The sequence below is a fragment of the Dermacentor variabilis genome, chromosome 3 (assembly GCF_050947875.1).
Source record: "Dermacentor variabilis isolate Ectoservices chromosome 3, ASM5094787v1, whole genome shotgun sequence".
In the NCBI taxonomy this organism is placed as follows: domain Eukaryota; kingdom Metazoa; phylum Arthropoda; class Arachnida; order Ixodida; family Ixodidae; genus Dermacentor; species Dermacentor variabilis.
Window position 1 is genome coordinate 56450260 of NC_134570.1, and position 13476 is coordinate 56463735.

The 13476-nt window shown below is 45.9% G+C and overlaps 1 protein-coding gene across 1 annotated transcript in view; it reads left to right on the forward strand.

Annotated features, from left to right (window-relative positions):
• Window positions 1-13476, forward strand: part of LOC142575685 (ATP-binding cassette sub-family C member 5-like) — a 72456-nt gene that overhangs the window by 15883 nt on the left and 43097 nt on the right. Inside the window, 6 exon segments of the mRNA XM_075685232.1 lie at window positions 656-803; window positions 3575-3657; window positions 3746-3919; window positions 4925-5072; window positions 7369-7625; window positions 12107-12259. Coding sequence (XP_075541347.1) covers window positions 656-803; window positions 3575-3657; window positions 3746-3919; window positions 4925-5072; window positions 7369-7625; window positions 12107-12259 — 963 coding nt within the window.

A 13476-nucleotide genomic window follows, 5' to 3' on the forward strand; every position in this document is an offset into this window, starting at 1 on the left:
GAAAATGAGACATCCACCCAATCGTAGCAACTGCTACAAAGGAAACCCATACGGGTTCCTCGAAAGAAAAACCTCGCAGTTGAAGAAAAATTCGTCCTGGTCCGGGACTCGAACCCGGGACCACCACCTTTCCGGGGCAGCTGCTCTACCATCTGAGCTAACCAGGTGGCTAGCAGATGGCAAGGCGAAGTCGAATTTGTCAACTGAAAGCAAAGGCAGGAGTTTGACATACTAGTTCTGCGGAAACCCACAAGGTGGAGAGAAGTAATTAATTAAGCGAAAATGAGACATCCACCCAATCGTAGCAACTGCTACAAAGGAAACCCATACGGGTTCCTCGAAAGAAAAACTTCGCAGTTGAAGAAAAATTCGTCCTGGTCCGGGACGCGGGACCACCGCCTTTCTGAGGCAGCCGCTCTACCATCTGAGCTAACCAGGCGGCTAGCAGATGGATTGAAAATTGGATTAGAAAAATTTAACTACATGTATTTCAATGCCCCAACTTGCCTGTGAGAGTTGCGTTTGCCACTGCATTCTTTGCTTGTAACTGTGTGCTTCATGTTGCTAGAGTAACAAGTGACGCAGGCAGCTTTCCTCCTATTTAAGCTGTGTGTCGTATCAGTGTGTTCTCTGACGCAGGCATTTGGTGTTTCAGGCTGTGCTGCTGCGTGCGATTCTCTCATACCTTGAGGATGCTCACGCCAGCATGAGCACAGGCCTGCTGCTTGCCTTCAGCCTTGTGGGGACTCAGCTGATGCGTTCGGGATGCCTGAGCATGTCGTGGGTGATTGGTGCACACACTGGTGAGGCTTCTGAACAACGCTCTGCCAACGCAGCTCTGCTAACGAGCACTGGATGCATTTTGTTGCCTTTTTGCGCCCTGCCTCGCTTTCTTTCAGGCTTTGCTTAATGTGTACGAATGCTCAAGAATTTCCCTAGTGTTGCCCTTCTTGAAGTACTGCATAGCAAATTGGCGAATAGCCCCTTCAGTCGAATGCATGCAACTTGTTTTGGCCAGTTCTGTCCGTTTGTGGCAAGGGAGAAGTCACAGCGCAAATAAATTGAATCCTCTGCTTAACCTTTGTGGCTCCATTCCACTTCAATGTGCAGCGACACATGACCGTTTCACTGAAGTTGCCACCATGTGTGACGACATGTTCGAGGTGCTGCATTTCGTCAGCAGCGGTGTGGAAGAAATTTATTTTTCCTTCCTCTTAATGATTGCAGCCAGTGATTAACTTGTGCACGTGCATCGAAAAACTGATTTGATTATTTTAACGTAAAGATGCAACGTGCATTTAATTACTGTAAATACAAGCACACTCTTTACCATTGGCTTTCTTTCTGTGAAGTTCGCAGTACCTCAGAATATAGTAATAAAATTTTGACACCTTTATTGGCAGTCAGTTAAACTTGTGAGTAAAGAGGACATCTATCTGATGCAGACTTCACCCATGCTTTGATATGCTGTAGCAACACAGAGATGGTGTAGAAGTGGAATCACCAACAGGGCAGTGAATAAATATTATTGAACTCTTTATTGAATGATCTTCTCCCCAGAAAGCAAAGTAATGGTTTAGTAGTAACACTAGCAGCGGGCACACTTGGAAGTCATACAGTCTAAACCTGCTGGACAAGTATGTAGGCTCATGCTTAAATGCACTTTCCAGAGCACTTGCTGGTACTTTAACTGCAGCCTAATAGAGTCTGTAATGGAATGCAGCTTCATTTTCTTTTTTTGTTTCTTTTTCTTGTTCATTGCTTTTCTCATAACCTCACGAACTTAGTGCCTGTGTATGTATAGGCTCGGTCATATGTTTTTGACACAGGAAATGTTTTCTTGTAAGTAATCAGGTTGCCTTGTTACATGATTACTTGGTAACAAGAAAATATTACCTTTTGGTTTGGCAGTTGTGACTTGTTTGTGATAGCTGGATGCTGCATTCTGCATGATATATTTTTTTCTTCATGTCAAAGGGCACGGAAACATGAGAATCGTGTAAATTGTTGATGAAATTTGTCAGTGCCAATGTCCAATCGGCATGGGCTGTATTTATCTTAGCTTTGCACTAAAAAAAGAAATTAAGTTCCTGAGTATGCATATTCTATGCTAATAGTTGCATAGTACTATTGCAACTAGCTTGCATTACGCCTTTCTTGTTTTCTTCATGAATCTCAAAATGTTTTGTGACTTGGTAACAACAGTGTTGAAATGTTTAGTCTGATGTGTTGACTTTGTGGGGTCTCGCATGCGCTCTTGGGACAAAGGAACGACAACACAGTAGTGTAAACAATGTCGGGAAGCGCGACTCTCACGTGTCCCCTGATATGTTTTTCCCGCATAGCGCGTCCCCTGTAATCCAGCTTCGCGGCATGGCCTGGCGCCCATGGCAGTCGGAGTGGTTGAGGTGCAGTACGAGAGATGGCGCAAGTGTTGCGCTGCTAACGCCGCCGACAGGCGGGGTTACTTGGGCGCCGAAAGACAAGGCGCTCCCTCTTGGGTTCGAGATCGTCAGGCGGCGCGGACGTCCCGTGCGGGCGCCGATCCAAGCTTCTGCAAGACCGCCTCGCGTGGCCTGCCTTCGAACGCGCCACCGTTTGCGTGACCGTATGCGCGAACGACCATGCGTTGGGACCCAGCATGGGGCGAACATATTCGCTCGCTATCTGGTCGCGGTGAGTCGGACTTCCTAGATTTGTCGCGCGCCCATCGGCATGCTTTGGGGATAGCAACTCGGCTAGCAGGCATTGATCTATGAAAGGTGCAATAAATGCCTTTGTGATTGTTCGTACTACTGTGTTGTTCCTTTGTCCCAAGAGCATGGGTGTGAGAACCCCACAACAATCACAAGTGCATTTATTGCACCTTTCATTCACTAATGCCTGCCAGCCGACTTGCAATGCATAGAACATTCCAATGGGCGCGCCACAAATCTAGGAAATCCAACTCACCGTAAACAGATAGTGAGCAAATATGTTTAGTACTCCCACGTTGGACACCAACGCTTATTTGCGTGTATGATCACGCGAACCTTGGCACAATCGAACAATTGTGTTCGTCCACTCCGGTGTCCCGCGAAGCAGGTTGGTGCATGCGCGGAACATCCGCGCCGCTTAACAACCCCAAGCCCCAAGAGGAAGAGCCTCCTCACTGTCGCAGCCAACTAACCCCGCCGTCAAGCGGCCTTAGTAACGCAACACTCACACCATCTCTCCTAATATGTTGCAACCACACTGACTGCTGCTGGTGCTTAGCCACAGTGAGAAGCCAGATCACAGGAGACGTGAGAGCTATGCAGGGAAAATGACATCAGGGGACGCATGCAGTCGAGCATCCCGAGAACCTTTGTTGCGATAGTGCCACTGCTGAAGATTAGAGAAATTCTGAATAGTTCAGATTCTGTGGTCTTGCTGATCAGTATTATCGATGGTCATTTGGTGGTAAGCTGTGTGACCCGTGCTAAGAAACTTCCACTTCTGTATTGTTCTTTTCGGATAAATTAAAGTTAATAAATGAACTGTCCTTGCATTTTATTACTAAATTTGGTCTACCTTCTTGCCTTCACACTTGCAGCGATCAGACTTCAGGGAGCCTTGCAGTTGCTTTTGTACCGAAGAATGCTCAAGGTTAGGGTTGAAGAAAAACATTCCGGGCAGGTCAGTAGACTGAATTCATTTTCATATATTTAATTATCCTTTATAAGAAGGACAGAAACTATGTTGCTGTGCTCTGCATTCTATCCAGGTGATCAACCATGTCACAAACGACATGGAACGGATATTTGACGCCGCCATGAATGGGACATTGATGTTGGGGACACCAGTGATGTTTTTGCTGACGTTAGTCTACAGCTGTTACCTTATAGGGCCCTGGGCTTTGATGGGAAACATTGTGATTCTGCTGTTCTACCCAGTCATGGTAAGCACATTTTCACGGATTAGGACTAATGGCAAGCTGTGACAAAACTTCTTTGTTCGAGTCAGTTATATGGGGAGGCTGTGACCATAGTTTAGATGCTGCTTTCTTTCCACTTTAATCCTTTCAATACACTTTGTGGCTGTTCTTGTAAGAAGTTGTTTTGTGCATGTCTCTTAGCAACAATGAGGTTAGCAATAGGGGCTTGTTGGTATGGCATATCTTATTTTGTTATAGCGCAAGATTGACACGGACAACAGAAGGCACATTGTGTAGCGCTGTGTGTGTCAAATGTGCCTTCTGTTGTCCGTGTCAAGCTTGCGCTATAACAAAATAAGATAAGTCTTGGCAACAAGCTGAAACAGCAGCAAGTTGTGCTGAAATCTGCAAGGCAAAGAAAGTGTCATGAAAGAAAAACCTACTTCTCGAATTTACCATGATGCTGGGAAGAGTCGTATTGTCCCGACTGATTGGTTGATCAATGTAGTTATGTCCCTTTGCTTCCACCTATGTCCTCCTGTTTTCTTTCTATCTTTCTTTTTGTAATTTTCCCCTTTATTTTGTTACCCTGTGTCTTTTCCATGGCCACAGGAATGCTTGTGGCCCTTCCTTTCCTTAACCCCATTTCCTTCTGGTTAAATGCAACTACTACTACTACTACTACTACTACTACTACTACTACTACTACTACTACTACTACTACTACTACTACCACCACCACTACCACTACTACTACTACTGCTACTACTACTACCACTACTACTACTACTGCTACTACTACTACTACTGCTACTACTACTACTACTACTACTGCTACTACTACTACTACTGCTGCTACTACTACTACTACTGAAAATTGGGACTGTACGTTATTATGGTTGGTCGCACAGGACTAGCAGTTCTCAGTTCTTGAAAGCAACTTCATGCCATTAACCTAAGCTGTCACTTTTCAAACATCGGCAGCAGTTTCCATGGTGATTAGCATGTGCCCACTCACACTGTCTGCAGGGTGCAATTGCAGCTGTGATTGCCAAGCTGCGGCGACTGACTGTGAAGAAGGCCGATGCACGGGTGCAGCTGATGGCAGAGGTGGTGAACAACATCCGCCTCATCAAGCTGTATGCTTGGGAGCAGCCCTTTGCAAGCAAGGTGTTTGGTGGGTGCTGCCCTTGTTCTTGCCCTGCTCATTCAGTTGGGTACTGTGTTAGGACTTTTGCTGCAATGATGTGCAAGAATGCAGATGACCTCGTACAGTGTCCGAGATTAGGGCAGTGTAACATTTAATACAAAATATTCTGAAAACGCCAAAGCTACTGCAATTTGTCATTTTATCTTCTTGCTGTCAGGTGTTTACTATTAGGCATTAACAATCGATGATTGTTGACTACTAGGCACGTTAGTGAAACAAATTGAAAATGGAAATTGCACTTAACAGATCTATGACAAAAAGAACAACTTTAGACAGGTGTGTTGCACACCTGATGGGAAGCAACTGTGCATGTGTGTGACTCATAAAAGTGAGATGTGTTGTGGTAACCAACACTGTAAGTTATAGTGTGCTTTATTTTTCGTCCTTGTTTTATAGAAAACAATCTTGTGCATAATGTTGTGGAGCCGATACAGCTTGTTTCGACTAAATATCTACATAATCAAAAAGAAAACACACACAGCAGAGAGCTCTCTGCATATGGAACCAAGTGTGTTGCTACAAAATTCTTTTGAGTCAGATATTCCCTTTAGCGCAACGTAATTAGTTGCTTGATGACAGAGCTTTCAAACATAAATATTTAGGATGTGTATAGGTACACCTGAAGTATATGTTTGTGATGAGCTAGCCCATGGGGAGAAGGGGCTCTTGTTCTCACAGGCCAGGAAAGTAAACTGGGTTTGTCATCTAGAAACACTGCTACGTATTTTTTCTCATCTTTTTGTTCTTGTTTCCTGTAGAAATAACTGCAAAAAATTTATTAAGAGTCCTTTTAAAAGAGTACTTAAGGTATTTGTGTGTGTATTCATCAACTGATCAACATTAATGTTTAATTACACATGTGCTACAAGCACCAATGTCTGGGATTGGCATGCACTGTTAGCAACGTGCAATGGTCCCATTCACTTAGAGATAAGCATTATTTTTTAACTCTTGCAAACATTTAGTTGGGGCCACTTAATTATTTTACATTGTTATCATTGTGTAGTGGCTCCATTCACTTAGAGATGAGCACTATCTTTTAACACTTGTGAACATTTACAGCAATACCTCGTTAGTTCGACCCTCGTTAATTAAAAAAAACAGCTAATTTGGATAATTTGGACGTATTTGGCCGCACATCGGTTAATTCAGACAATTCTTGAGCGTGGCGAGCGCCCGAGCTCCGCAAATGCGCCACAAAAAAAGAGCAAAAAATGGCATTGGCGTCCACCGAAACGAAGTGGCGTAGTCTGCACAGTGTAAATCGTACGTGAAAGGCACGAAGCCTTCTGGCGTTGCTGTCGATTTGTGCCTTTATAAAGCTTTTATTCTTGAGTTTACCGCCACGTCTAACACCGCGTCGGCTGCAGCCTTTTATGACTACGTAGCCGCCATTTGTGATCACGTTGACGGCAGCCGTAGCTTCATCTGCGGTGGTTGCAGCAAATGGTAGTTTTGTTTTGACTCAGTGCGTGCGTCGGCAGGCCGCCTTCAGAACCACAAGGTCGCCGTCCATGATTGCATCGACAGCGGTCGCAGTTTCATCCGCAGCGGTTGCGTCAAACAGTAGCCTAGTTTTTTAACAAGCTTTTGAGGTTGAAGAGCACCGGCTACATCACGATAGTCTGCGACCAGCTCATTGGCGAAAAAAATAATAAGGATGTGCGCGCGGTAGTAGAAAGCCTGTCTCAGATGAAGACGCGCGCCGCCGCTGCGCTGTAAAAGAAGTCGCAAAGCCTTCGCTGCTGCGAGCGCTAATCGATGGCGAGAACTGCAGCTTCTGTACTGCTTTTGTGCAAAATAGAAACAAAATTGGCTCATTCATTCAATAAATAGAAGCATGCTGACGTAGTAAGCATTTGTTTATTGTTTTCTTGATACCCTCGATAATTCAACGTTCGGTTAACTTGGACATTTTTCTCGGTCCTGTGAAATCTGAATTGACGAGGTTTTATTGTAGTCGGGACAACTTGTATTTAATTGTGAAGTATTGAGTGAAGGATGTTGTGACATCAATGCTTTCAGACCACAGAGGTTTCTATCTTGCTGCACTTGAAGGAATGAAGAATCTTATTTGAAGCAACATCACTTCTGAGCTCAAGTGTTGCTTAATTCCTCCTTGTTTCATTATAGAGGTTTGGCTATATATATGACTGGTTTCCTAATGGACTTTGGTATGTTTGCTGGCACATCTGAAACTGGAAAGAGTGATAAGAGTGACTAATCAGTTCTCTTTCTTTCTCTCTGTTCTTTCCTGTTGCAGATGTACGGAATGAGGAGCGCAAAGTGCTGATGAAGGGCAACTTTTTACAGTCACTGTCGACGACCGTAACTCCTGTGATTCTGATAATGGCGACGGTGTCAACGTTGCTGGGCTATGGGGCGACGGGCCACGAACTGCTGGCCTCCAAGGCGTTCACTCTGTTTGCACTCTTCAATGGCATGGGCTTCTCTATCGGAACCTTGCCCTACTCCATCCGAGCAGTTACAGAGGCCAAAGTAGCTTTGCAGAGAATCCAGGTGCGTGAACAACTTGTGCAGTTTTTTGTTGTGGCATGATTAATACATACCGCTGACCTCCATTTATGTTAATTTTACATGATCCTCAAGTTCAATTTCGGACTCTCTGCCAAGGTTGAATGGATTAATACTGGCTGTAGCAAAATCTTCCATTGGGGTAGTGCGCTTGCACAAATTTAGTGCCAAGGAGATCTTTTTGGCATCTGAAAAGAAGGAACTATATATTGTCACGAAGATAACTAAGACGGGCTCGCCGAAACAGAACAGCCTTCTTTTAATGATGGCTGACACCCAAAAAACCCCGAGGCACAACTGTGCCCTTCGTCGTCTTCTCCCTGGTGATCGGTGCCTGTAATGGGCAGCTGACATCTGGCGATGACTTTGAGCTCGTGGCCGTCGTCAGCTCGAGCTCATAGTAGTACTCTGAGGGACTACCTTGTAGCTCACGTTGCTGAGTCACCTGACCATCTTGTACGGCCAAAGTATCTACGCAGTAATTTTTCCGACGACCCCTAATGATGGATGGGTGTCCAGGCCCAAATGTAGCCGCCGAGTTCATACTGTATGTTCCTCCGACCACTGTTGTAATAGCGGGCGTCGGTACTCTGCTGGAGGTGGATGCGGTTGCGAGCAAGCTATCGAGCTTGTTCGGCCTTATGGACGATGTCGGCAGCATTGTTGCTGCTTTTTTCGTTGTTGACTGGGAGCATGGCATCTAAAGGTGTGGTTACGCAGCGCCCATAAACCAGCTCAAATGGTGTGAATCGGGTGGTTTCCTGAACAGCTGTATTGTATGTGAATGTCATGTGCAATAAAATTTGGTCCCATAACTTGTGTTCCCATAACTCATTCGGAGCCGTCTTGCCACTAGACGAGTATGGCACCGGGCCCCACGTTACTGGTGTCTGTGTGGATTTCTATGTCAACCTTGTCGTCGAAATGTGCGAGTGCGGGGGCTGTTCGCAGTCGCTTTCACAATTCTATAAATGCTGCTTGTTGCTAGTCCGTCCACTCGAAAGGCATATCTTGTTGTGTTAATCTTGTTAATGGTTCAGCGATCCTTGAAAATCCTTCGTCGAAACGACAATAGTAAGCACAGAGACCTAAGAAGCGTTGAACTGCCTTCTTGTCATTTGAGTGCGGGAACTCTGTGATGGCAGCTAGCTTCTCGGGGTCTGGCCAAACACCGCAGGGGCTGACTACGTGTCCGAGAAACTTGAGCTCCTGAAAGCCAAAGTGACATTTTTCAGGCTTGGCTGTCAGATTTACTTTGCTGATTGCGATTAGTACGTGCTTGAGTCGTTCCAGATGTTCATCAAACATCCTCAAAAACATCACAACGTTGTCTAAGTAGACTAAGCACGTGTGCCATTTCAGTCCAGAGAGAACAGTGTCCATCTTCCGTTGAAATGTGGCAGGTGCGAAACGCAGGCCGAATGGGAGGACTTTAAATTCATATAATCCATCAGGCGCCACAAATGCAGTTTTTTCGCGGTCACGCTCATCTACTTCGATCTGCCAGTACCCTGACTTAAGATCCAAAGAGGTGAAAAATTGGGCGTGGCGTAGACGGTCCAGAGCGTCTTCGATCCGTGGCAGGGGATAGACGTCGCATTTGGTGACATGTTTAAGACATCGATTGTCTACACAGAAGCGTAGTGTATTGTCCTTCTTTTTAACCTACACGACGGAGGACGCCCATGGACTTATGGACGGCTGAATCACGTCATCATTGATCATGTCTTGAACCTGGCGCTTTATCACCTCCCTTTTAGTAGGCGAAACGCGATATGGATGTTGAAGAACGGGGCATGCTGACTCGTCCGTAAGAATGCAATGTTTTGCAACGGAGGTGCACCGTACTTTAACTCGATAGAGAAGCAGGTAAAGAAGTCATTGACAAGGTCAAGTAGTTGCTATTTCTGTCCTTCCGATAAGCCAGAGTTAATCTGAATGCGATCACTCAGGTTGACCGTTTCTAAGGAATCAGGCGAAGCAGTTCCGAGCGAGGCGACATCCGTGAGGCTAGCAATTTCATGGAGGAAAGTGACAGCTGTGTCTTGCAGTAAGTACTGATATTCATTGCTGAAGTTCGTCAGCAGGACTAATGAGGGTCCATTGTGAAGCTGGACAAGGCGCCGTGCAACGCAGATGCTCCGTTCAAGCATTAACAGAATGGTTGCCTCGGCAATGCCCTCATAGTCGTCGAATGCGTCACACGTTACCAGGGTCAGTAGGCTGCTTTTTGGTGATACTGTTATGCTGTCATCGACAATGTGCAAAGCATTTTCGGTGTGGTTCTCATTTCCAGCGTCGTTTGCTATGGCTTTTGCCGTAGAGAACGTCACACTCGATTTTTCCAGGTTGATTATGGCTCCATGCATCTCCAGAAAGTCCATGCCGAGTAGCAAGTCCCTCGAGCAACTGTGCAGAATAATGAAGACCCCGACGTACGTAGATCCGCGAATATTTATGCGAGCAGTGCATTCTGCTCACGAGAATTAGTATATCACCTCCAGCAGTACGGATCTGCGACCCAGTCCACTGTGTAAAAGCTTTAACTTTGATGCGAGTTCTCTGCTCATAACCGAGCTGTCCGCACCAGTGGCAATTAAAGCGGTGACTTATTCGTCGTCTGTGGTAACCAGTAGGTATGTCCAATGTTACAACTTATTGTCGTATTGTCTGGCATGCTGTTGAAGGGTTCTTTTCATCGCTGTCACTTCAGCAAGGAAGTCCACAAGTGTAGTGTGTGGATTTTAAATAAGCCCAGCAAAAATCTCTTGCTTCGCACCTCGGATCAGATATCGGACCTTTTCTTCGGCCATTGAGGCATCCGCACGTCTGAAAAGCCAAGCCATGTCTTCAGTATACGTGATGACACTCTCATTCGGGGCTTGGAATCGTGCCTGTGTTTCCAACTCTGCTCTCTCTTTCTCGTCCGCGTTAGAGTATCTGGCGCTCAGCTGTCGTTGAAATTTGTCCCACGAAAACAATGCCATTTCATGGTTACGAAACAACATCCTCGCAGAGTCTTGGAGTGCGAAGTACATGTTGCGCAGCTTGCGGTCCTCGTTCCATCCGTTGCATTTGGTGACCCGTTTGAAATAGTCTAGCCAATCTTCCACGTCTTCAGTAGCATCTCCGTAGAATACAATTGGCACCTGCGGCTGGTTGATGATGAACTGCGTCGGCACAACAGCCGCAGCAGAAGGCGGTGGTCCCAGGTTCATCGTCTGGATATGCTCGGGCAAAAGACCGTGCTCAGGTTGGAGCCCTAGCAGACGGCGGCTGCTACGTACATGTACAGGGTTAATCACTCCCGGACTTCTCACAGGAGATGTTTCAGGGGTACACTGCGTCTCCGGCAATGGTAGCATGTACCCAGCACCTCCACCAGTAAAATGTCACAAAGATAGGTAAGACGGGCTCGCCGAAACAGAACAGCCTTCTTTTAATGATGGCCGACACCCAAAAAACCCGGGGGCACAACTGTGCCCTTCGTCGTCTTCTACCTGGCGATCAGTGCTTGTAGTGGGCAGCTGACTTCTGGCGATCGCGACTCGTAGTGGGCAGCTTACTTCGCGTCAATATACATATATACTCATAATGTGACCTGACACTGCATACTGGAACTACATCCCCAACGGCTTAAGAAAAGGAGGTGGGGGAGGGTGGGGGGAGAAGAGTGGTCAGCATGCTCAGGTGTGTGCAGCAGACGAATCAAATCTTGAGGTGGGGTGCATTTTATTTAATTTATTTATTTTTTTGTCACCCCGAGGATGGCATAAGTTATATTGAATGAAGTATGTACATTGATTTGACTCTGAGAGGAGCCATTGACGGCACTTCTGTAAACAGAAGCTTTCCCAATTCAGGAAGCTCCACAGCTTCCCTCCTCCTGGAGGTCGACATTTAATTTGTCCGGCGATCATGTTGGGAGGTTGTGTCCTTGACTGGCAGCTGCCAACACTTGAGTGCCTTGCTATCTGGCACTTGAAGACTGAGTTGCGTCCCTGAATTGAATTGAAATTGAATTGAATTGTGTCCTTTGTGTCCAGCACATGCAGCACCAGTGTGCTGCATGTGTCGTTGTTGATAGCTTTCTTCTGGAGTTTCGCTCTTCTGTATGTTTGCATCATATTGACACAAGGCAGAAACATTTAAACAACGCGCGCAGGGTCATGCGCCCCCTCAAGAGGACAACGGCATATTGGAGAAAAAGACAACGAAATGATGACACGTGTTTTCGCCGCACACACTTGCATCGTAGATGGCCGTTGTCAGCGTCTGCAAGAAGAAGAAGAGGTGAAGCGACGCTCGAGATAGAAGAAGGCATTCTTGATCTCCTTTTCAGTACGCGGCAGTCCTTTTTTATTTACCCCCAGGGCACAAGTTAGCCCACAATAAATAGTTGTGTCTGGACTCCCTTAATTGTTCGTTACAATATGCACTTGTTGATTACCTTGCGATTCTTGCAGGAGCTCCTGGAATTGGACGATGCCAAAGTGTGGGTGAGAAAGATCGAGGAGAAGGACAAGCGATTTGCTGTGACAGTTTCAGATGCCTCATTCACGTGGAACAGCGTGCACTCCAACATTAAGAGTGTTGACATTGTCAAGGACAGGTTTAAAGTGAGTGAGCTGTTTCTGACGGCCAGTTGCTTTGCATGCTCTTAAACTTCTAAATGCTAAACAAAGCACTAGCCTAAGACATGCATGACTTAACACCATCCTTGCTCCCACATTAGACCCACAAAGTCTATAAATTTGAATTTCACCATTGATCAATGCATTGCTAAATTATAACCGTTCTTGTACAGGAGGTCCCGATACAGTCTTTGACTATGGGACCTCCTTCTGCATACTAAGTACTTGTAATTGTGACCTAACTTCTAATAATAAATTTTTTATTCTGATTCTGAATGCCCCCTTCCTGGCCTCTCAGGTTGCCATGATGCTATTTCAGCTTGTACTATTGTGGACAAACGATGTGTGAATAAATTAGGCCTAACTTGAACACATTCTTTTAATTGCGTTTTCGCCACTTCATGTAATGCTAGCATGGTTTTGACTTGTGCGCATAGTATGAGGCCTGCACCATCTTTCTTAGGTGACCAGATACACAACAATGCAGTTATAACAACTTGTGAGGCATGTTCTACTTTATATTTTAGCATTTATATTCCATATCTCGATCTGTAGTGTTATGTCTGTTTGGTGTTCAGCAGCACTTAAAATGAGAGCAGCAATGTCTGCATCAGCATGCTCTTTTGACAAGATTAGTGCTGTCTTGCTTACTCAGTCATGTCATTTCGTTGCTGGTATCAACACTGAAATTAAGTGCAGCTGCTGGGTCAGCAGCTGCACTTAATTACCGTACTTACTCAAATCTAATGCGCACTTTATTTCCAATAAAATGGGTCCAAAAATTGCTTGCACGTACAGAATTGAGCACAACCTTAAATCTGCGCTACCACATCGCCATCAGCAATTCAAGATGGCCTGGTACATGCTTCAAGCCTAGGTGCCCTAGCTTCGTCCATGTGCTGTAGTAGTACACCATCCGTCTTCCTGTCTTCTGTGTTTGCTCTCTCAGCATGGAAGTGCCAACTGCGAAGACACGCGATGCCGCAATTAAAAGGAAAGTGATCAGGTGTGCGGAGACGGACAGAAATCGTATCGTATCACGGGGGTCCGGAGTTCCCAAAACTTGGGTGCGGGACTGGGGCAAACAGGAGAGGCGTTCTACTCAGGTAGCTGCTTCATACGGCGCGGCCACGGGCCCCCTATCTTGAAAGGACAGAAATCGGATCGTATCACGGGGGTCCGGAGTTCCCAAAACTTGGGTG